The sequence below is a fragment of the Stegostoma tigrinum genome, chromosome 10, assembly GCF_030684315.1.
Source record: "Stegostoma tigrinum isolate sSteTig4 chromosome 10, sSteTig4.hap1, whole genome shotgun sequence".
Lineage (NCBI taxonomy): Eukaryota > Metazoa > Chordata > Chondrichthyes > Orectolobiformes > Stegostomatidae > Stegostoma > Stegostoma tigrinum.
In genome coordinates this window covers 6228672-6251103 of record NC_081363.1, presented here as the reverse complement: position 1 = coordinate 6251103, position 22432 = coordinate 6228672, and the positions used below count along the sequence as shown (strand labels likewise).

The window sequence follows — 22432 nt, the reverse complement described above, 5'->3', positions numbered from 1 at the left end:
ATTTTATACAGCAAACACAAGCACACAAGAAACCACAAAAAACACATGCAGGAAAGCATGAACACTACTTGAATCAAGTACCTGATCAAAATGACAGTGACTTGGACTCTGCTATCAATGTCCTGGTAAGTACCACATAAGTCGTACATGTGTCCTCAGCCTGTTTGAAGGTAAAGAGGATGAAAAGCATTCTCTGAGCAAATAATGTTTGTAACCCAAAAATCCAATCTTAGACAGAATTGTCACCTGTCTTAGACAGAATTGACTGTTGCAGAAGGAGGGGTCATTGAGGTAGGTCTTTTGAAGAACAATCCAGCTGCTATTACAATTCCACTTTTTAGACCATAAGACACAGGAGCAGAAATTAGGCCAATCAGCGCATTGAATCTGCTCCGCTATTCAGTCACAGCTGATAAGTTTCTCAACTCCATTCTCCTGCTTTCTCCTTGTAACCCTTAAAATGCCTTGACAATCAAGACCCTGTCAATCTCGGTCTTAAATATATGCAATAATATGGCCTCTACAGCCATCAGTGGCCACAACTTCAACATTCTCGAGCTGAAAACGTTTCCTTTAATCTCCATTCTAAAAGGTGTTCCCTTTTGTCTAAGACTGTAGCCTCGGCTTCTAGTCTTTCCTACCAATGGAGAAACTTCCCAATGTCCACTCTATTCAGGCTGTTCAGTATTTTGTAGGTTTCCATTAGCACCCCGTCATCCTTCTAAACTCCATTGAGTATAGACCCAGGGTCCTCAAATGTTACGACTTTCATTCCTGGAACTATTCTCGTGAGCCTCCACTGGACCTGCTTCAGGGCCAGTGGATCCTTCCTGAGGCATTGGGCTCAAAATTGCTCTCAATACTCTAAATGTGGTCTGACCAGAGCCTCTTAAAGCCTCAGAAGTGTATTGATGCTTTTATATTCTAGTTCTCTATTTACCTTCCTAACTACTGACTCAACCGGCAAGTTTACCTTGAGAGAATACTAGACTAGGACTCCTAAGTCCCTTTGTGCTTCAGATTTCTGAATTTTCACCCCATTTAGAAAATGTACCTCCATTCTTCCTACCAAAGTGAATGACCTCTCACTTTCCCACGTTGTATTCCATCTGCCACTTCTTTGCCCACTCTCCTAACCTGTCTAAATCCTTCTGCAGCCTCTCTGGCTCCTCAATACTACCTGTCCCCCACCTAACATAGTTTTGGAAAGAGATAGAACAGGTCCACAGGTTAAGGTGCTAAATGGAGCAGGGCCAATTTTGGAGCCATTAGGAAGGATCTAGCAGAGGTTGATTGGTTGACTCTGTTTGAAGGGAAAAAAAATGACAGGCAAATTGGAGGCTTTTAAAAGTGTCTTTTCAAGAGTCCAAGGAGGCTATGTCCCAATTAGGCTGAAGGGAAAAGCGGGCAGATTTGGGGATCCCCTGCTGATGAGGGATATTGAAGCTCTAGCTTTAAGCTGTCAGGCTCAAGTGACTCCATAGATGCTTATAAAAAGTGTATGTGCACAATTATGACGGAAATCAAAAGAGCAAAAAGAGGGTATGAGACTGATCTGGCAGATAAGGTTAAAGATAATCCCAAGAGATTCTATAGCTACATTAAGAGTAAAAGGTGACTAGGGAGAGAATAGATCCCCATAAAGATCAGCATGGCTGTCTGTGTGTGGAACCACAGGAGATGGGGGAGATTTTTAATGCATGTTTCTCCTCAGTGTTTAAGGACGAGAGAACCATGATGCCAAGGAAATAAGGGAAACAAGTGGGGATGTTTTAGATTGCATTCTCAATAACAGAGCGGAAGAGTGGCACAGTGGCCCACAGCACCAGGGGCCCAGGCTCAATTCTACCCTCTGGCAACTATCTGTGTTTAGGTTGCACATTCTACCGCCATTTGTGCAGGTCTCCTTTGGGTGCTCCAGTTTCCTCGCGCAGTCCAAAGATGAGCAGGTTAGGTGGTTTGGCCATACTAAATTGCTATAGTGTTCAGGGATGTGCAGATTAGGTGGGTTATAGGGGGATGGGTCTGGGTGGGATGGTCGGAGGATCAGTGTGAATTTGTTGGGCTGAAGGACCTGTATCCACACTGTAGGGATTCAAAGAATCCTAGAGTGTTTGTAGCCTTAAAGTGCATTAAGGTGGGCTGCACCTTAGGCACGATCAAGTCTATCCTTGAATGTAGGGCAAGGCTAGGGAACAAATTGCAGAGATTTCAGTTTCATCTTTAGCCACTGGTAAAGTTCCAGAAGACTGGAAGGAGGCCAGTGTTGTTCCACTGTTTAAGAAAGGTAGCAAACACAAGCCAGAGACTGATGGTTGAAGGTTGTTTTTTTGCACTGGAGGCCTGTGTCTAATGGTGTGTCACAGGGGTCAGTTCTGGGACCTTTGTTATTGTTATTTACATTAATGATCTGCATGCAATTATACAAGGCGTGATTAGTAAATTTGTGGATGATACAAAATTTGGAGAAGTTGTTGATAGTGAAGAAAGTTAGCAAAAATTACAGAGAGATCTTGATCAAATGGGGAAGTGAGCTGAGGATTGGCAAATGCAATTCAATACAGATAAGTGTCAGGTGTTGCACTTTGGAAAGTCAAACCAGGGTGAGTTTTTTAAGAAGGACCTGAGGGGCAACTTATTCACACAGAGAGTGGTACATATTTGGAATGGGCGGCCAGAGAATGTGATTGCGGCAGGTACAATAACAAGATTTAAAACACATTTGGATAGGTACATGGATGAGAAGGATTTAGAGGGATATGGACCAAATGCAGGTAATTGGAACGAGCTGAGTGGGCACCGTGGTCATCATGCCTCAGTTTGGGCTGACGGCCCCATTTCCATGCTATATTACTCTATTCGTTCTAACCTGTTTATTTACCTCCTCAAGGAATTCTAACAGATTTGTCAGGCATGATTTCCGTTGATGAAACCCGACCTTGTCCTATTTTATCATGCGCTTCCAAGTATTCAGAAATCTCATTCTTTACATTGTACTCCAAAATCTTACAACAACTAAGGTCAGGCTAATCGGCCTGTAATTTCCCAGCTTTTTCCTCGCTCCCTTTTTAATAGGAGGTTTACATTCACAACTTCCAGTCCTCTGGGACACACCCTGACTCCAGTTATTCCTAGAAGATCATCACTAACCCCTCCATTGTCTCTTCAGGTATCTCCTTCAGAACTCTGGAGTGTAGTCCATATGGTCCAAATGCTATATCCACCTTCAGACCTTTCAGTTTTTCTAACACCTCTCCTTGGTGATGAACACCATACTCACCTCTGTCCCCTACTGACTCTCTTGACTTTTTCAGAAGTTACTTGTGTCTTCCACTGTAAAGACTGATGCAAAATGTTTGTTTCAGTGCCTCAACCATTTCTTTGTTCCCCATTACTACTCCAGTGTTATTTTCCAGCAGCCCAATGTAGCCTCTCTTTTGCCCTTTATGTAATCTAAAGAAACTCTTGCAACCTTTTTGTATCATAGAATCTCTACAGTACGGAAACGACCCTTCAGCCCAACAAGCTCACACCAACCCTTGGGACATCCCACCCAAACCCATTCCCCTATAACCCACCTAATCTATACATCCCTGAACACTATGTGTAATTTAGCATGGCCAATCCACCTAGCCTACACATCTTTGGACTGTGGGAGGAAACCCATGCAGACATGAGGAGAATGTGCAAACTCCACGCAGATGGTCACCCAAGGGTGGAATTGAACCTAGGCCCCTGGTGCTGTGAGGCAGCAGTGCTAACCGCTGAGCCACTGTGCCACCCTTTGAGGTGAAGGTTTTTGCCTTTACATTACTTCTTCTCCCTCCTTATTTCATTTTTCATTTTCCTCTGTTAGTCTTTGTAGGCTTTCCAATCCTCTGGCTTCCGGCTGCCTTTCACTTCGTAATATCCTTTCTCTTTTGCTTTAATGTGGTCCCTGACATCCTTTATCAGGCATGGTTGCCTCATCTTCCCTTTAGTATATACCTTTCTCCCACGGATGAATTTTTGCTGTGTCTCCCGAGTTACCCCTAGAAACTCCGGCCGTTGCTATTCCACCGTTTTTCCTGCCAGGCTCTTCTCCGAATCAGTTCTGGTCAGCTATTCCCTCATGCCTCTGTGGTTGCCTTTATTCAACTGTAACACCATTAAATCTGATTCCACCTTCTCCCTCTCAAATTCCAGAGGAAATTCTATCATGTTTCTTCTGAGGATTTCCTCACCTTAAGCTCCGTTATCAAGTCTGCCTCATTGCATAACACTAAATCCAGAATTGCCTGTTCCCCAGTGGGCTCCACCACAAGCTGCTCCAAAAAGCCATCTTGTAGATATTCCATAAGTTCCTTTTCTTGTGATCCACTATCAGCCTGACTTTCCCAGACCATCTGCATATTGAAATCCCCCATGATCACTGTAACCTTGCCTTGCTTACACACCTTTTCTATCAGCCGGTGTATCTTGTGCCCCAAATCCTGACTACTGTTTGGAGGCCTGTACCTAAGTCCCATTATGGTTTTATTTTGACCTTTGCGGTTTCTCAACTCTACCCACACAGATTCTACACCATCTAACCCTACTTCATTTCTTGCTATTGATTTAATTTCATTTCTTAATAATAATGCAACGCCACCACCCACCCCCCCCCCCCGCCTGTCTTTTCAATAAATATCCTCGGATATTTAGTTCCCAGTCCTGATCCACTTGCAGCTACGTCTCCATGATGCCCACCACATCATTACCTGCCAATTTCAATCTGATTTACCTTATTTCGTACACAGCCTGCATTCACATACAACAGCTTCAGTCCTGTATTTACTATCCCTCGGCTCATTGTCATCCCTTTTTCCAGTTTGCTTGAAGTTTGATTCCTAACTCTTTCCAAACACCCTGTCCTATTTTGTTTTCGGGAGACTTTAATAATTGCTCCTGAGTTCTCCTTTCTTTACATTTTATTCATCCATTAATCTCCGGAGTTTTTTTCTGCTTGAGGGCATTTATGGACTTCCTTTCTTCCACCTCATCACAAAATTCTGTTATTCTTTTTCCCTCTGGTCTGCTTGTCCCTCTGTTCCAACCCGGACGCAAACACCTATTGTTTTGCCACTTTGTATTCAGCTCACTTGGAGCTACTCAAAAAGAAACAGATTGGCCTCTAATGTTGCATGTCCTGTCCCACTATATACGCACTTCAAAAGTAGCCCATGTACTAGATAAAGCTTTGGGGCATAATGTCATGAAGGGTATTTACATAATAGAAGCTCTTTATTTTCTTAACCATGTTTTTTTGATGATACTGTTAGACTATCTTTTGGCATAAGGGAGGCACCTTCATCACTGTCCAATTCTTTGGGCCAGAGGCCAATTACCCTTAGGTTGTAATAGAAGATGCATGTGTCAAGGGCCTCCATATCCATTGGCCATCCAGTGCAGCCCTCCAGACCAGTAGATGGGACATGCCTGACTGGACTCAGTCAACCTGACATCATTTACTTGGGTCGTGTGGTGTGCTCCAAATTATTGGCCCTGGCCAGATGCAGGCCCAATTATACCCACTGTTTTCGGTCACTGCTTGGAAGTTGGGTATTTATCCTGAAAAGAACAGGTGCCTCAATGTCTTGGCTGGCATAGAATCAAGTGGTGCTTCCAGAGGCAGCTATAACATGGTTGTACTTACAGCCTTATGTGAGTTTCACTGCCACCACCATCTCTCCATTTTAATAGTTATATATTCTCCCCTTTTTGTCTTTTTAGTTCAGGCAGGTGCTTGTCCCAACTGCCTGACATTTTCAGCCATCAGAGAGGAGATAGCTACTTGCTGGTTTAGTTGTCAGGGACAATGCCCTCATCAATCAGAGTCAACCTGCCTGGTTTAAAATTTAAACAGAGCCTGGCAGTTAACTGTCAATCATCATTAATTGGTACACTCTGTAGAACAATGTCTCTATTCTGTAAGGCCCACTTGCAATCAAAGAGGACTCTCTGGACATGTGGTATAAATGTTCATTTTCTCCTTTCATCATTATTTCATACCAATTTTCTCGACCAGTGCAACATGGAATGCTTCAATAAAATGTGCCTTCGTCAGCCATACCTGCAAGCTGTTGGTTCTTAGTCACAATCCACACTAAACCATTCAGTTCTTCTACCTGTTGTATTATACTAGTTATCAAGAATGAAATCTTCTGATTAAAATGTGTTCCTCAGCAGCACGAAGCTTCTGGAAATGTTGGAAAATGGAAAAGTACTGAAGATTTACAAATTACTGATCATCTGACTTTCCAAAAGGTTTGGAAATGCTTCACTATTTGTATAGAATTGTTGCTAACTCTAGATACTTACAATTCTTCATTAATAATTTTGCTTGATTATGTCCATCAGATAATGGTTTGGGTAGATTGAACTGACTCTTCCTCTTCACCCAATCCTCCCTCAAGAACTGAGACATTGGGTGGAATTGTTTCCTCTTCAGAGGTCACAGGGAAGGTGGTGGGGGAGAAGATTAGCACGTAGGTTAACACCATCGAGATAACTGCAACCTTCCTGCCATAAGAGACATAACATTCTGGGTCAGACGTTCGTAAAAACATCAAAAATAGGAACATAAGTAGGCCACCTAGCCCTTTGACCCTGCTCCATCATTCAATATGATTGTTGCTGATATAATTCCGTCCCTTTTCTCACTTTCACCTCATATGCTTGATCCCATTAGATCTACAAACTGCATCTAACTCCTTGAAAACATTTAATGTTTTGGCCTCAGCTACTATCTGTGGCAGAAATTCCACAGGCTCACCCCTCTCTGGGTGAAGAAATTTCTCCTCATCTCAGTCCTAAGTGGTCAACCTCCTATTTTTAGCCTGTGACTGTGGATGTCACGTGTAATAATCCCTGTAAGATTGATTGCCTAATAGAAAATAACTGGTTTTGGAACCTGTTTTATAAGGTAACGGTCCCTTTAGGGACCACAATTGAGGTTGTAAGGGCACAATGTGCACAAACATACAAGTGTCATGGTTATTTTCGGTGGTTTTCTGAATGTCACAACAAATCCTCCAACACTATGGTAGTGATCTGAATGTCAGCACCGCAGGGATGGTAAACATCACATTGCTAAGAGTGTCCTGCATAAAGATTTCACAAGACCAGGGCAGTTGTAGTGCATTGTGTCCCTCAGGGAATTCAGGATTCTTTGCATTTTTAGATCAGTGTCCTCAGTGAGAATTGTGTCATGGATTTAGGGTCCAATGAAATGGAAATGGGTGGAGAACTCCTGGCTGAATGGTTACATGTTAGGACAGGAGCACAAGACAGAATTTGGCCTTCACCCTGTAAGTAGGCCACACTAAAGGCTCAATGTCTAAACAGATGATCAATATCTCTCTGTGATAATGGGAACTGCAGATGCTGGAGAATCCAAGATAATGAAATGTGAGGCTGGATGAACACAGCTGGGCCTGCTGTGTTCATCCAGCCTCACATTTCATTATCAATATCTCTCTGCTGTTTGTTGAGTCCTCCCATGTGAATGTTTGTTTTCACATTTCAACCAATACAACTGCAGCAGTACTTCAAATGACTGTAAATGTTGTGAAAGATTAAAGTGCAAATCTTTCTTTCTTGTTGATGCAGCCAAAAGCAGCCCCTAGTCAGGCAGAAACAGCCACAAAAAGAGCATTCCGTCAGTCCCATGGCCACCTTGAAGAACATGAGACAGGATCTGAACATGAAGAGCCACCAAATGCCCTCCGTGACCCTGGTCATTTGATTGCACCCCAGAGAAACTGCAAAATAGATGAAGGAAAGGTATTTGTAGGCTCTTGCAGATTCGTAATATGTGGTTTGAGAGAAGATAATGTCCAACTTCCGGTGTATTTGGTAGAATTTTGCTGTAAGGAGATAATGTTTCACTTCAGCAAGACTCTTTTTCAGAACTAAAAGATGTGGAAAATATATTCTTCTATTAGTTTTGTCAGTAACAAGAGTAGCAAGAGGGTGGGGGTGTTAAATTCCCTTAAGCAGACACAATGGGTCGGATATCTTTTAACGTGGGAACGCTGTTGCACTTCAGGAGACACACAGTCCTTGATCGAAGGTATATATGTTCCAGTCACAAGGAGACCTTGATGACTGGGATTCTCCATACTGCTGCAGTTATTTTCCACTGTCATAGCCACTGATATCACACAAATGCCTTCTGCAAGAATCAGTATTGAGGACTTGTTTTGTATTGTGTTTTGTTTAGTTTTTCCCCTTCATCATGCCACATTTGAGAACTCCTGATGACTGGATGGCTTGTTTGCAACACAGACAGATGCCATCAGTGTGGGCTCAATTTCTGCACTGACTGAGGTTACCATGAAGGTTTCTCCTTCCCAACCTCTCCCGCTCACCTGAGGCATCGTGACTCTTGAGTTAAAACACCACCTGTGAACTTTCTGTAATGAAATGGCAGCCCTATGTTCCAGCCCTTCATTTTATTAACAATAGACAATAGGTGCAGGAGTAGGCCATTCGGCCCTTTGAGCCAGCACCACCATTCATTATGATCATGGCTGATCATCCACAATCAGTATCCTGTTCCTGCCTTATCCCCATAACCCTTGATTCCACTATCTTTAAGAGCTCTTTCTATCTCTTTCTTGAAACTATCCAGAGACTTGGCCTCCACTGCCTTCTGGGGCAGAGCATTCCATATATCCACCATTCTCTGTGTGAAGAAGTTTCTCCTAACGAACCATTTGTCTTTTCCACTGTATCTCTACACCATCTGTTCCCCTGTTCCTCCTCTGTCTCTGTCAAAAATATAAAAGTGACCTATTTTTCAATGTCTTTTGAGTAGAAAAATTAACTCAGTTTCTCTCTCCACTGCATGTTACCAGACCAGCTGAGCTGCTCCAGCACTTTCTCTTTGTTTCAAATTTCCAGCATTTTCTTTTGTTTGTTACAAACAGGGAAGAATACCACAGATTGAGCGCTTTGGAGAAATTGCTGACACCTTGACAAAAAGCTTGCCCGAAACGTCAGCTTTTCTGCTTCTAAGATGCTGCTTGGCCTTTTGTGTTCGCTCAGCTCTACACTTTGTTATCTCTGGAAATCTAAGTAAAGCAGGTTCCCCTTTATCCTCTGACGATGGGTCTAGGCCCGAAACGTCAGCTTTTGTGCTCCTGAGATGCTGCTTGGCCTGCTGTGTTCATCCAGCTTCACACTTTGTTATCCCCTTTATTCTCGTTGCTTGTTACTTGCTCAAAACATTTTCAATACTTTAGTCAAATACAATTTCGTCAAAAATGAATTCTCTTTCCCAAAATCATGTTGACTGTCTGAATACATTTCTATTTTCTTACTACCTCACTACATCTTCCTTCATAAAAGATCCAGCATTTAGAGTAATAGAAATCTATTAATCTAGTCACATTTGCCAGCATTTGGCCCATATCCCTTAAACTATTCCAATTCATATACCCGTCCAGATGTCTTTTAAATGCTGTAATTGTACCAGCCTCCACCACTTCCTCTGGCAGCTCATTCCATACACGCACCAGGTGCTGCATGAAAATGTTGCCCTTTAGGTTCCTCTTAAATCTTTCCCCTCTCAACTTAAACCCATGCCCTCTAGTTTTGGGCTCCCCTACTCCGGGGAAAAGACCGTGGCTATTCACCCTATCCATGCCCCTTATGATTTTATAAACATTTGTAAGGTCACCCCTAAGCTTCCGACACTCCACGGAAAATAGCCCCAGCCTATTCAGCCTCTCCCGATAGCTCAAACCCTCCAACCCTAGCAACATCCTTGTAAATCTTTTCTGAACCCTTTCAAGTTTAACAACATTTTTCCCATAGCAGGAAGACCTGGATTAAATTCAGTATTCTAAAAGTGGCCGAACCAATGCACTGTATAGCTTCAACATCACTTCCCACCTCCAATACTCAATGCACTGCTTAATAAAGGCAAGTATATCAAATGCCTTCTTCACTACCCTCTCTACCTGCAACTCCACTTTCAAGGAACTATGAATCTGCACTCCAAGGCTTTTTGTTCAGCAACACTCCCCAGCACCTTACCATTAAGTGTATTAGCCCTGCCTTGATTTGCCCCACCAAAATGCAGCATCTGATATTTATCCAAATTAAACTCCTTGGCCCATTTGCCCATCTGATTGCCCATTGTATTCTGAAGTAATTTTCCTCACTGTCTACTGCACCACCAATTTTGGTGTCATCTGCATATTTACTAACAATACCCCCTACATTCAGATCCTCATATCTCGAGGTCAGACTAGTTGTAGTTTCTTGCTTTCTATCCACATGGCATCTCAAACACACCCATGCATTTTGCTTGCATAGTTAAGTCAGATCGACTATCTTCCAACATTTCACTTTCCATGTGGGTACATTACCTGGGCAGTGCAGAAAAAAAATAAATCCTTTGCAAGTCCCCACTTCTGCTTTCACTTTGGAACAGCTGAAGATGGCTGGGTACCAGACTCTATCCTGAACAAATCTTGAACAACTCTCCTGAACAGGAATGTCCTAGTGTTGAAATGATTATCCTCCATCAAACACAACCAGTTTCCCTTGAGCCAGGCATGACTGCAGTCAATAGAGAGTTTCTCCCTTGAATTCTGTTGATTTTAGTTTTGGCAATGCTGTGGCGTTACACTCTCGGTCAAATGCTCCCACATGTCAGTCACTCTCACTGTTCTTCTAGAAACAGGTCCATTTGTTCATATTTGGGCAAAAGCTGTAATGAGATCTGGAATTAAATGGTCCAAGAAAAATTACCGGATTTTGGAGGCAGAATGGAATGGAATGATGCATTGATGGGGTCAGACAAAATAGGCTGCATAGGGTGCACAAACAATGGCATGCACTTATAAATTCATGCTGCTTTTTGGCTACTATAAACTCCAGGTAATTCTGTCTAATATATAAAAATGCAGATGACAGCATTTTTGCTTTTCTGCAGCAAGGACCATTTGTGCCTAATCTCAACTGTTTTCATTTTTTCCCAAAGGTCTCCCCAGTCTTGAGGACTGAAGAAATTACTGCCATTTCAGAGGTACCTCCGTTCCATTTTCCCTTCAAGTACCAAAGCTAGGCAGATATGAGAAAGGAAAACTGCATTCATTGTCTCACTCTGATAGTGTAGCTTTCATGGGAACACCAATCCATTGCAGCAGGAGAGGTTCTGAGGGATTCCGCCCTCATTGTTGTCTTTGTTATGTCTCTCAAATACAACACCAGGCAGTTTTCATGTAAATAAATGAATTGCTTTGAAGGAAGTAATTAGTGTTATCTCCGTAAGGATGGGAAACATTTTGCAGAAGGCCACAAACTCCAAACAGCAGAGAGATCAGTAGCCAGGATAGCAAGCAAAAGTAAACACCGGCCTCAATGTTCTAAGACATAGAAAAGAAAACAAGTGGTAACAAGGTGTAGAGCTGGATGAACACAGCAGGCCAAGCAGCATCATAGGAGCAGGAAAGCTAACATTTCGGGCCTAGACCCTTCATCAGAAATGGGGGATGGGAAGGGGGTTCTGAAATAAATAGGGAGAGAGGGGGAGGCAGATAGAAGATGGATAGAGGAGAAGATTGGTGGAGAGGAGACAAACAAGTCAAAGAGGAGGGGGTGGAGCCAGTAAAGGTGAATGTAGGTAGGGAGGAGATAGGTCAGCCCAGGGAGGACGGACAGGTCAAGGGGGCGGGATGGGGTTAGTAGGTAGGAGATGTGGGTGGGGCTTGGGGTGGGAGGAACGGATAGGTGGGCAGGACAGGTTAGGGAGGCAGCGACGAGCTGTGCTGTTTTGTGATGCAGTGGGGGGAGGGGATGAACTGGGCTGGTTTTGGGATGCGGTAGGGGGAGGGGAGATTTTGAAGCTTGTGAAATCCACATTGATACCATTGGGTTGCAGGGTTCCCAAGCGGAATATGAGGTGCTGTACCTGCAACCTTTGGGTGGCATCATTGTGGCACTGCAGGAGGCCCATGATGGACATGTCGTCTAAGGAATGGGAGGGGGAGTTGAAATGGTTCGCGACTGGAAGGTGCAGTTGTTTATTGCGAACCAAGCGTAGATATTCGGTAAAGCAGTCCCAAAGCCTCCGCTTGGTTTCCCCGATGTAGAGGAAACCACATCGGGTACAGCAGATGCAGTATACCACATTGGCGGATGTGCAGGTGAACATCTGCTTGATGTGGAACGTCTTCTTGGGGCCTAGGATGGGGGTGAGGGAGGAGGTATGGGGGCAGGTGTAGGACTTACTGCAGTTGCAGGGAAAAGTGCTGGGGGTGGTGGGGCTGGAGGGGAGTGTGGAGTGAACAAGGGAGTCACAGAGAGAGTGGTCCCCCCAGAAAGCAACAAAGCTGGGGAGGGAAAAATGTCTGGTCGTGGGGTCGGATTGTAGATGGTGGAAGTCTTGGAGGATGATGCGTTGGATCCAGAGGTTGGTGAGGTGGTACGTGAGGATGAGGGGGATTCTGTTTTGTTTGTTATTGCGGGGACGGGATGTGAGGGATGAATTGTGGGAAATGCAGGAGGCACAGGCAAGGGCGTTCTCGACCACTGAGAGGGGGTAGTTGCGGTCCTTGGAAAATGAGGTGTACGGGAGTGGAATGCCTTATCCTGGGAGAAGATGCGGTGGAAGCGAAGGAATTGAGAATGGGGATAGCATTTTTGCAGGAAGGTGGGTGGGAGGAGGTGTATTCTAGGTAGCTGTGGGAGTTGGTGGGCTTGAAATGGACATTGGTTTCTAGGTGGTTGCCCGAGATGGAGACAGGATAGGAGGAATTGAAAGAGAAGTTGTTGAGGGTGAGGATGAGTTCGGCTAAGCGGATGAGGGTGTCCGTGGAGGGCGACTTTTAGGGGCTGTGGGACAGGAAGCAGCAGACAGCCTTCAGGCCATCTGTATGGGGAATGTAGGTGTATAGGGACTGGATGTCCATAGTAAAAATGAGGTGTTGTGGACTGGGGAATTACATTGTGGATGTACATGGAATAGTGTAGGTTAGATGGGCTTCAGATTGGTATGACAGGTCGGCACAACATCAAAGGCCGAAGGGCCTGTACTGTGCTGTAATGTTCTACGTTCTATGAATTGGAAGTCCTGGAGGAGGTGGAGGGCACGGGTGGTGTCTCGGAGGTAAGGTAGGGAGTTCCTGGACCAAGGGGGAGAAAATGGAGTCAAGATAGTTTGAGATAAGTTCGGTGGGGCAAGAGCAGGTGGAGACAATGGGTCGACCAGGGCAGTTAGGTTTGTGGATTTTGGGAAGGAGATAGAAGTGGGCGGTGCGGGATTGGGGAACGAGCTCGTCCTCGCCCTCAACAACTTCTCTTTCAATTCCTCCCACTTCTTACAAACAAAGGGTTGGCCATGGGTACCCGCATGGGCCCAAGCTTTGCCTGCCTCTTTGTAGGGTATGTGAGACAATCCCTCTTCCATAGCTACACTGTCCCTAAACCCCACCTCTTCATCCATGACATTGATGCCTGTATTGGTGCCGCCTTGTGTCCCATGAGGAGCTCGAACAGTTCATCCACTTCACCAACACCTTCCACCCCTACATTAAGCTCTGTTCCCAGGAAGAAGCATTCCACTCAATGAAACCACATTTGTATTATTGCCTTTGTCCTGACTTTGCTGAAGCTATGTCTTGCAATATGTCTGTCTGCACAGCACTATTTACTAATGTGTAATATCTTGAGTGCAAATTCAAAAGTAATATATTCTCCATTAGTTCAGTGTCCTGGAAGTAGCTTTTTGCTTATCAGTTCTCTGGTTGATACTACATTCTGAAAAACTACAACAAAACTTGGCAGTGTGGAGGAACAGAGGGATCTTGGTGTGCAGATACATAGATCCCTTAAAATAGCCACCCAAGTGGACAGGGTTGTTAAGAAAGCATATGGTGTTTCGGCTTTCATTAACAGGGGGATTGAGTTTAAGAGTCGTGAGATCTTGTTGCAGCTCTATAAAACTTTGGTTAGACCGCACTTGGAATACTGCATCCAGTTCTGGTCGCCCTATTATAGGAAAGATGTGGATGCTTTGGAGAGGGTTCAGAGGAGGTTTACCAGGATGCTGCTTGGAGTGGAGCGCTTATCTTATGAAGAGAGGTTGACTGAGTTCAGACTTTTTTCATTGGAGAAAAGGAGGAGGAGAGGGGACCTAATTGAGGTATACAAGATAATGAGAGGCATAGATAGAGTTGATAGCCAGAGACTATTTCCCAGAGCAGAAAATGCTAACACGAGGGGTCATAGTTTTAAGCTGGTTGGAGGAAAGTATAGAGGGGATGTCAGAGGCGGGTTCTTTACACAGAGAGTTGTGAGAGCTTGGAATGCGTTGCCAGCAGCAGTTTTGGAAGCAAGGTCATTGGGGACATTTAAGAGACTGCTGGACATGCATATGGTCACAGAAATTTGAGGGTGCATACATGAGGATCAATGGTCGGCACAACATCGTGGGCTGAAGGGCCTGTTCTGTGCTGTACTGTTCTATGTTCTATGTTCTATAAAAACAAGCGAAAAAGAATCCCCCTCGTCCTCACATACCATCCCACCAACCTCCGGATCCAACACATCATCATCTGACTTCCACCATCTGCAGTCCAACCCCACCACCAAAGACATATTTCCATCCCCACCCTTGTCTGCTTTCCGGAGGGACCACTCTCTCCACGACTCACTTGTCCGCTCCACACTCCCCTCCAACCCCAACATACCCGGCACTTTCCCCTGCAACTGCAGGAAGTGCTATACTTGCCTCCGCACATCCTCTGTCACCCCCATCCCAAGCCCCAAGAAGATTTTCCACATCAAGCAGATGTTCACCTGCACATCTGCCAATGTGGTATACTGTATCAGCTGTACCCGTTGTGGCTTCCTCTACGTCGGGGAAACCAAGCGGAGGCAGAACACCTACGCTCGGTTCGCAATATACAACTGCACCTCCCAGTCGCGAACTGTTTCAACTCCCCTTCCCATTCCTCAGATGACATGTCCATCCTGGGCCTCCTGCAGTGCCACAACGATGCCACCCAAAGGTTGCAGGAACAGCACCTCATATTCCGCTTGGGAACACTGCAGCCCAATGGTATCAATGTGGATTTCACAAGCTTCAAAATCTCCCCTCCTCCTACTGCATCCCAAAACCAGCACAGCTCATCCCCGCCTCCCTAACCTGTTCTTCCTCTCACCTACCACCACCTCCCACCCCAAGCCCCACCCCCATCTCCTACCTACTAACCTCATCCCGTCTCCTTGACCTGTCCGTCCTCCCTGGACTGAGCTATCTCCTCCCTACCTCTCCACCCACACTCACTTTTATTGGCTCCACCCTGCCTCTTTGACCGGTCCGTCTCCTCTCCAGCTATCTTCTCCCCTATTCATCTTCTATCCACCTCCCCCTGCCTCCCTATTTATTTCAGAATCACCTTTCCATCCCTCTTTTCTGATGAAGTGTCTAGGCCCGAAATGTCAGCTTTCCTGCTCCTCTGATGCTGCTTGGCCTGCTGTGTTCATCCAGCTCAACACCTTGTTATCTCAGATTCTCCAGCATCTGCAGTTCCTATTATCTTTAAAACAAGTGGTGCTTGTTCACCCAAAGCAACTTCAGTTATGTTAGGCACGTTTAATTTCAAATGAAAGAGTAGAGACTTGTAATTGATTTCAGATCTTCAGAAAGCCCTGGGAGCATAAGAAGTTGTAAAATGAATGTAAGTTTTTTTCTTAAGCTTTAAAAATGAGTTTTAATTTTGGAATGTGTGTTCCCACAGAGCAGCCTAGTCTGATGGGAGTTCAATTTTTCTGAAAATCCTTCAGTGGCCAGGAAATCATGGCTAGCATGCAGTGAAGCTTTTAACATGCTCTTTCAACAAATAATGTCTCAGTCACAAGATCAGAAAGCCATATCTTCATAGAGGAAGGCAATGAAGAGGTGATGGCCTAATGGTATTATCGCTAGACTGTTAATCCAGAGAGCCAGTTAACATTCTGGGGACCCTGGTTCTAATCCCACCACAGCAGATGGTGGAATTTGAATTGAATAAAAAATCTGGAATTAAGAGTCTAATGACGGCCATAAATTCATTGTCGATTGTAGGAAAATCTCATCTGGTTCACTCATGTCCTTTAGGGAAGGAAACTGCCATCCTTACCTGGTATGGCCTGCATGTGACTCCAGATCCACAGCAATGTGGTTCACTCTTAACTGCCTTCTGGGCAATTCAAGATGGGCAATAAATGCTGCTGAACCGGTGATGTCCCTCATCCCATGAATGAATAATAAAAAAAGAAATGCAAATAATTAACGTGATGACAAAAAGGCACCCTAAGAGTTATGGTGAAAGGAAGCTCTAGTTCAAAGCACAATTGCAGGACTGCATTATGATCTCATAGCATCATAGAGTCATACAGTACAGAAGAGGTCCTTAGGCTTATTGAATGTGCACCCACAAAAATTGTTCTAAATTCGTACTTGTCTCACTTACCCTATTTGGCCCATGGCCTTCAATGTTATGATATTTCAAGTTCTCATTCATATAATTTTTAAAGTAGTTCCGCTTCAATTGGCCTCCCAGGCAGTGCATTCCAGGTTCTCACAACCCTCTGGGTGAAAAGGTTTTGCCTCCAATCCCCTCTAGACCTCCCACCTTTCACTTTAAAATTATGCCCCCTTGTTATTGACTGAATTTCAAGTAAGGTAACAGTTATTTTCTATCCATCTTGCCCATGTCCCTCATAACCTTTCACACCTCAATTAGGATCCCCCTCTACCTTCTCTGCTCCAAAGAAAACAACCCGAGCCAAACCAGCCTCTCCTCATAGCTAAGATCAGTGGAGTAGCAGATAGTGAAGGGGACTGTCAGAGATTACAGCAGAATATAGATAGATTGGAGAGTTGGGCAGATAAATGGCGGATGGAGTTCAATCTGGGCAAATGCAAGGTGATGCATTTTGGAGGATCTAATTCACAAGCAAACGATACAGTAAATGGAAAAGTCCTGTGGAAAATTGATGTTCAGAAAGATCTGGGTGTTCAGGTCCATTGTTCCCTGAAGGTGGCAACGCAGATCAGTAGAGTGGTCAAGAAGGCATATGGCATGCTTTCCTTCATTGGACGGGGTATTGAGTACAAGAGTTGGCAGGTCATGTTGCAGTTGTATAAGACTTTAGTTTGGCCACATTTAGAGTACTGCATACAGTTCTGGTCGCCACATTACCAAAAGGATGTGGATGCTTTGGAGAGGGTGCAGGGGAGGTTCACCAGGATGTTGCTTGGTATGGAGGGCGCTAGCTATGAAGAAAGGTTGAGTAGGATTATTTTCATTAGAAAGACAGAGATTGAGGGGGGACCTGATTGAGATCTATAAAATCATGAGGGGTACAGACAGGGTGGATAGCAAGAAGCTTTTTCCCAGAGTGGGGGACTCAATTACGAGGGGTCATGAGTTCAACGTGAGACGAGGAAAGTTTAGGGGAGATATGCGTGGAAAGTTCTTTTCGCAGAGGGTGGTGGGTGCCTGGAATGCGTTGCCAGCGGAGGTGATAGAAGCAGACACGATAGTGTCTTTTAAGACGTATCTGGACGGGTACATGGATGGGCAGGGAGCAAAGGGATACAGACCCTTAGAAAATAGATAATAAAATGTGAGGCTGGATGAACACAGCAGGCCAAGCAGCATCTCAGGAGCACAAAAGCTGACGTTTCGGGCCTAGACCCTTCATCAGAGAGGGGGATGGGGTGAGGGTTCTGGAATAAATAGGGAGAGAGGGGGAGGCGGACCGAAGATGGAGAGTGAAGAAGATAGGTGGAGAGAGTATAGGTGGGGAGGTAGGGAGGAGATAGGTCAGTCCAGGGAAGACGGACAGGTCAAGGAGGTGGGATGAGGTTAGTAGGTAGATGGGGGTGCGGCTTGGGGTGGGAGGAAGGGATGGGTGAGAGGAAGAACCGGTTAGGGAGGCAGAGACAGGTTGGACTGGTTTTGGGATGCAGTGGGTGGGGGGGAAGAGCTAGGCTGGTTGTGTGGTGCAGTGGGGGGAGGGGACGAACTGGGCTGGTTTAGGGATGCAGTAGGGGAAGGGGAGATTTTGAAACTGGTGAAGTAAGTCCACATTGATACCATATGGCTGCAGGGTTCCCAGGCGGAATATGAGTTGCTGTTCCTGCAACCTTCGGGTGGCATCATTGTGGCAGTGCAGGAGGCCCATGATGGACATGTCATCTAGAGAATGGGAGGGGGAGTGGAAATGGTTTGCGACTGGGAGGTGCAGTTGTTTGTTGCGAACTGAGCGGAGGTGTTCTGCAAAGCGGTCCCCAAGCCTCCGCTTGGTTTCCCCAATGTAGAGGAAGCCGCACCGGGTACAGTGGATGCAGTATACCACATTGGCAGATGTGCAGGTGAACCTCTGCTTAATGTGGAATGTCATCTTGGGGCCTGGGATAGGGGTGAGGGAGGAGGTGTGGGGGCAAGTGTAGCATTTCCTGCGGTTGCAGGGGAAGGTGCCGGGTGTGTTGGGGTTGGAGGGCGGTGTGGAGCGAACAAGGGAGTCACGGAGAGAGTGGTCTCTCCGGAAAGCAGACAGGGGTGGGGATGGAAAAATGTCTTGGGTGGTGGGGTCGGATTGTAAATGGCGGAAGTGTCGGAGGATGATGCGTTGTATCCGGAGGTTGGTGGGGTGGAGTGTGAGAACGAGGGGGATCCTCTTTGGGCGGTGGTGGCGGGGGCGGAGTGTGAGGGATGTGTTGCGGGAAATACGGGAGACGCGGTCAAGGGCGTTCTCGATCACTGTGGGGGGAAAGTTGCAGTCCTTAAAGAACTTGGACATCTGGGATGTGCAGGAGTGGAATGTCTTATCGTGGGAGCAGATGCGGCGAAGGCGGAGGAATTGGGAATAGGGAATGGAATTTTTGCAGGAGGGTGGGTGGGAGGAGGTGTATTCTAGGTAGCTGTGGGAGTCGGTGGGCTTGAAATGGACATCAGTTACAAGCTGGTTGCCTGAGATGGAGACTGAGAGGTCCAGGAAGGTGAGGGATGTGCTGGAGATGGCCCAGGTGAACTGAAGGTTGGGGTGGAAGGTGTTGGTGAAGTGGATGAACTGTTCGAGCTCCTCTGGGGAGCAAGAGGCAGCGCCGATACAGTCATCAATGTACCGGAGGAAGAGGTGGGGTTTGGGGCCTGTGTAGGTGCGGAAGAGGGACTGTTCCACGTAACCTACAAAGAGGCAGGCATAGCTTGGGCCCATGCGGGTGCCCATGGCCACCCCCTTAGTCTGTAGGAAGTGGGAGGAGTCAAAAGAGAAGTTGTTGAGTGTGAGGACGAGTTCAGCTAGGCGGATGAGAGTGTCGGTGGAGGGGGCCTGGTCGGGCCTGCGGGACAGGAAGAAGCGGAGGGCCTTGAGGCCATCTCCATGCGGAATGCAGGTGTACAGGGACTGGACGTCCATGGTGAATATGAGGTGTTGGGGGCCAGGGAATTGGAAGTCCTGGAGGAGGTGGAGGGCGTGGGTGGTGTCACGGACGTAGGTGGGGAGTTCCTGGACCAAAGGGGAGAAAATGGAGTCCAGATAGGTGGAGTCCAGATAGGTGGAGACTTAGAAAATAGATGACAGGTTTAGACAGAGGATCTCGATCGGCGCAGGCTTTGAGGGCTGAAGGGCCTGTTGCTGTGCTGTAATTTTCCTTGTTCTTTGTTCTAAACTGCTCCATTGTGGGCAACATCCTGATGAGTCTCTTCTGCACCCCTCCAATTAAATCAGATCCTTCCTTCAGCGTAGTGGCCAGAACTGCACTCAGTACTCCATTTGTGGTCTCAACAAAATCCTGTACAGCGCAACATAATCTCCTTGCTCTATAATCTATACTCGAGTGATAAAGGCAAGCATACCATACGCTTCTTAGCCATTCTCAAACACACCCAGTCACCTTCAGGGATTTGTGGGCAAGCACTCCAACATCTCTCTATTCCTTTGATATTTCTCAGACCACATTCTAAAGTGCATAACCTCACACTACGCACTGTTAAATTCCATCTACCACTGATCTGTCCAGCTCACCAAACTGTTTATATCCTCCTGCGTAGCCTAAGACTTTCCTGTTCACTATCAACCACCTGGTCAGTTTCTTCTCTCTGACATTCTCATTTGTTTCATTCATATATACCATGAATAATAATAGACGCAGCACTGATCCCACTGCACACAAGTCCCCAGTCACCCATACAGCCTTCTACTGCCACCCTCTGTCTCCTGTCACTGAGTTGCCAAGTTTCCCTGCATCCCATGTGCTTTTACCTTTTTTATCATATGGTGTCATATCAAAGGCTTTGCTGAACTCCACACAAACAGCATCACTGTACTATTATCGTCAACACACATGGCTGCATCCTCCAAAAATTCAATCAAATTAGTTAAGCATGAGCTCAGTTCCAGGAAAAACTCAGCTTCCATTGGTGGCAGACTAACCTTTGAGTCAGTAGACTGTGGGCTAAGGTTTAATTGCTGTTGCACTTTTCCCAGGACACTATCTTGAAAAAGAGCTAGTGCTTTGGCAAATTATTTATCCCACAACCAATATCAACGAAACAAATGAGTTGCCTTTTTGAGATTGGAATTTGTGACAATTTGCTATGTGCAAATTGATTGCTCCCTTCCCTTCATTATGGCAGAAAACAGATCTAGCTGCAAAATGCTTGAGGATGTTGTGAAAGGCTCAATATATTTCTATTCTTTAATTAATCTTTATTTCTACCCTTAGGCTAGGCTTGAGACCAGTGAAGGTTCTATCTATGATGACTATGTGTCTGGTGGAATAAACATGAGACTACATCACCCATCAAATAGTAAGATATCAGTTTGCACTTCATTGTGACCTGGGATTATTGACATTATGAAAAGGTCAAAGCAGATGTTGAAAGGGGAAGGAGTGAGTTGATGAAACCACTCGTGTATCATAACAGGTCTTTAAGGTTTACCCTGCAGTATCCCAACTGTACAATATGCAATCAAACTCATTCTAAACGTATAGAGTCATAGAATCATAGAGTCATATAGCATGGAAACAGACCCTTCAGTCCAAACTGTCCATGTTGACATGTTCCCAAACTAAACTAGCCCCACCTGCTTGCACTTGGCCCTTATTCCTTCAAACCTTTCCTACTCATGAACTTGTGCAGAATCTCTTGAATGTTGTAACTGTACCTGTATCCACCACTTTTTCTGGCACTTCATTCCACTTATAAACCAAGAAATCAATGTGTAAAGATTTACGTACGTATTCTCATGCCCAACAGATCATTCCACAACAAGGTTCATGGACTAACAGCCATCACAGCAATTCCTGATGAATTTTTTACCCTATTACTCTATTTTTGTAGCGAACTCAAAATAATAACCTGCCTAAAACATCTGATCCCTCGATCCCTGCTGGCCCTGAATCACCAGTGATTGTGCCACACTGCTCTCACCCTTACAATGACAGGTTTAAACTGAGACCACAGTTGTTTAATTGATGACTTGTATCTTACATTGTAAGGAAACATGTAGATATCTTTGAGTTCTCAGTGAATGGTGTTTCTTTAATTTGCTTTATCACTGAGCTGTCTCTCAGGAAGCTGCAAGAGTGTTGGAAGGGAGAGGATGACTTGATGTTACAAATCCATCTTTCCTCTCTCTTTGATCTACCACGGATAGCTGTTGCCTGAAAAAAATGTTCTTTATTACTGTGTCTGATGATATTGTTCTTTTTAAGCTGGACAATCTTCAGGTAAGCCTTTAATCTGAATAAATGAAACTGGTTGAATAGTTTTGGGCTTAGAATGGGTTACATTTGGGCTGGGGTTCAGAAGAACATTGGGGGATCTGCTTGAGGTATATAACATGCTAAACAGGATTGATAAGGTGGACCTTGACCAGATGTTCCCCCTTGTGAGACACTCTCAAACAAGAGGGCACACATATGGAGTCAGAGGAGGTAGATCCAAAACTGAGATGAGGAGAAACTACTTCTCGCAGAGGGTTGTGAATATGTGGAACTCACTGACCCAGAGTGCAGTGGGGGCAGAATCAATCAACAGATTCAAGAAATAAATCGATGTGTTTCTGATGAAAAGCAGGATACATGGCAGTGGGGAGCAGGCAGGAAAGTGGAGTTGAGGCCTGAATAAGAGCAGCTACGATCATATTAACTGGTGGAGTGGGCTCAAAAGGGCTGAATTGCCTTCTCCTGCTCCTAATTCCTGTGTTCCTAAAGGTATAAATCAAACAGGAAATACAAGGCAGTCTAACTGGTTTCAGTCATTTTGATGACATCTTAATTTAACTTAGTGGTTAGCACTGCTGCCTCACAGTGCCAGGGACCTGGGTTCGATTCCATCCTTGAGTGACTGTCTGTGTAAAGTTTGCAAGTTCTCCCCGTGTCTGTGTGGGTTTCCTC

General features: G+C 45.3%; 1 protein-coding gene across 1 annotated transcript in view; it reads left to right on the top strand.

Annotated features, from left to right (window-relative positions):
• Positions 1–22432, top strand: part of LOC125455510 (cytosolic carboxypeptidase 2-like) — a 213777-nt gene that overhangs the window by 58168 nt on the left and 133177 nt on the right. The window contains exons 14-18 of the mRNA XM_059649433.1: positions 12–125; positions 6205–6285; positions 7630–7803; positions 11015–11059; positions 20756–20840. Of these exons, the coding sequence (XP_059505416.1) occupies positions 12–125; positions 6205–6285; positions 7630–7803; positions 11015–11059; positions 20756–20840 (499 nt within the window). The remainder of the gene's footprint in view (positions 1–11; positions 126–6204; positions 6286–7629; positions 7804–11014; positions 11060–20755; positions 20841–22432) is intronic.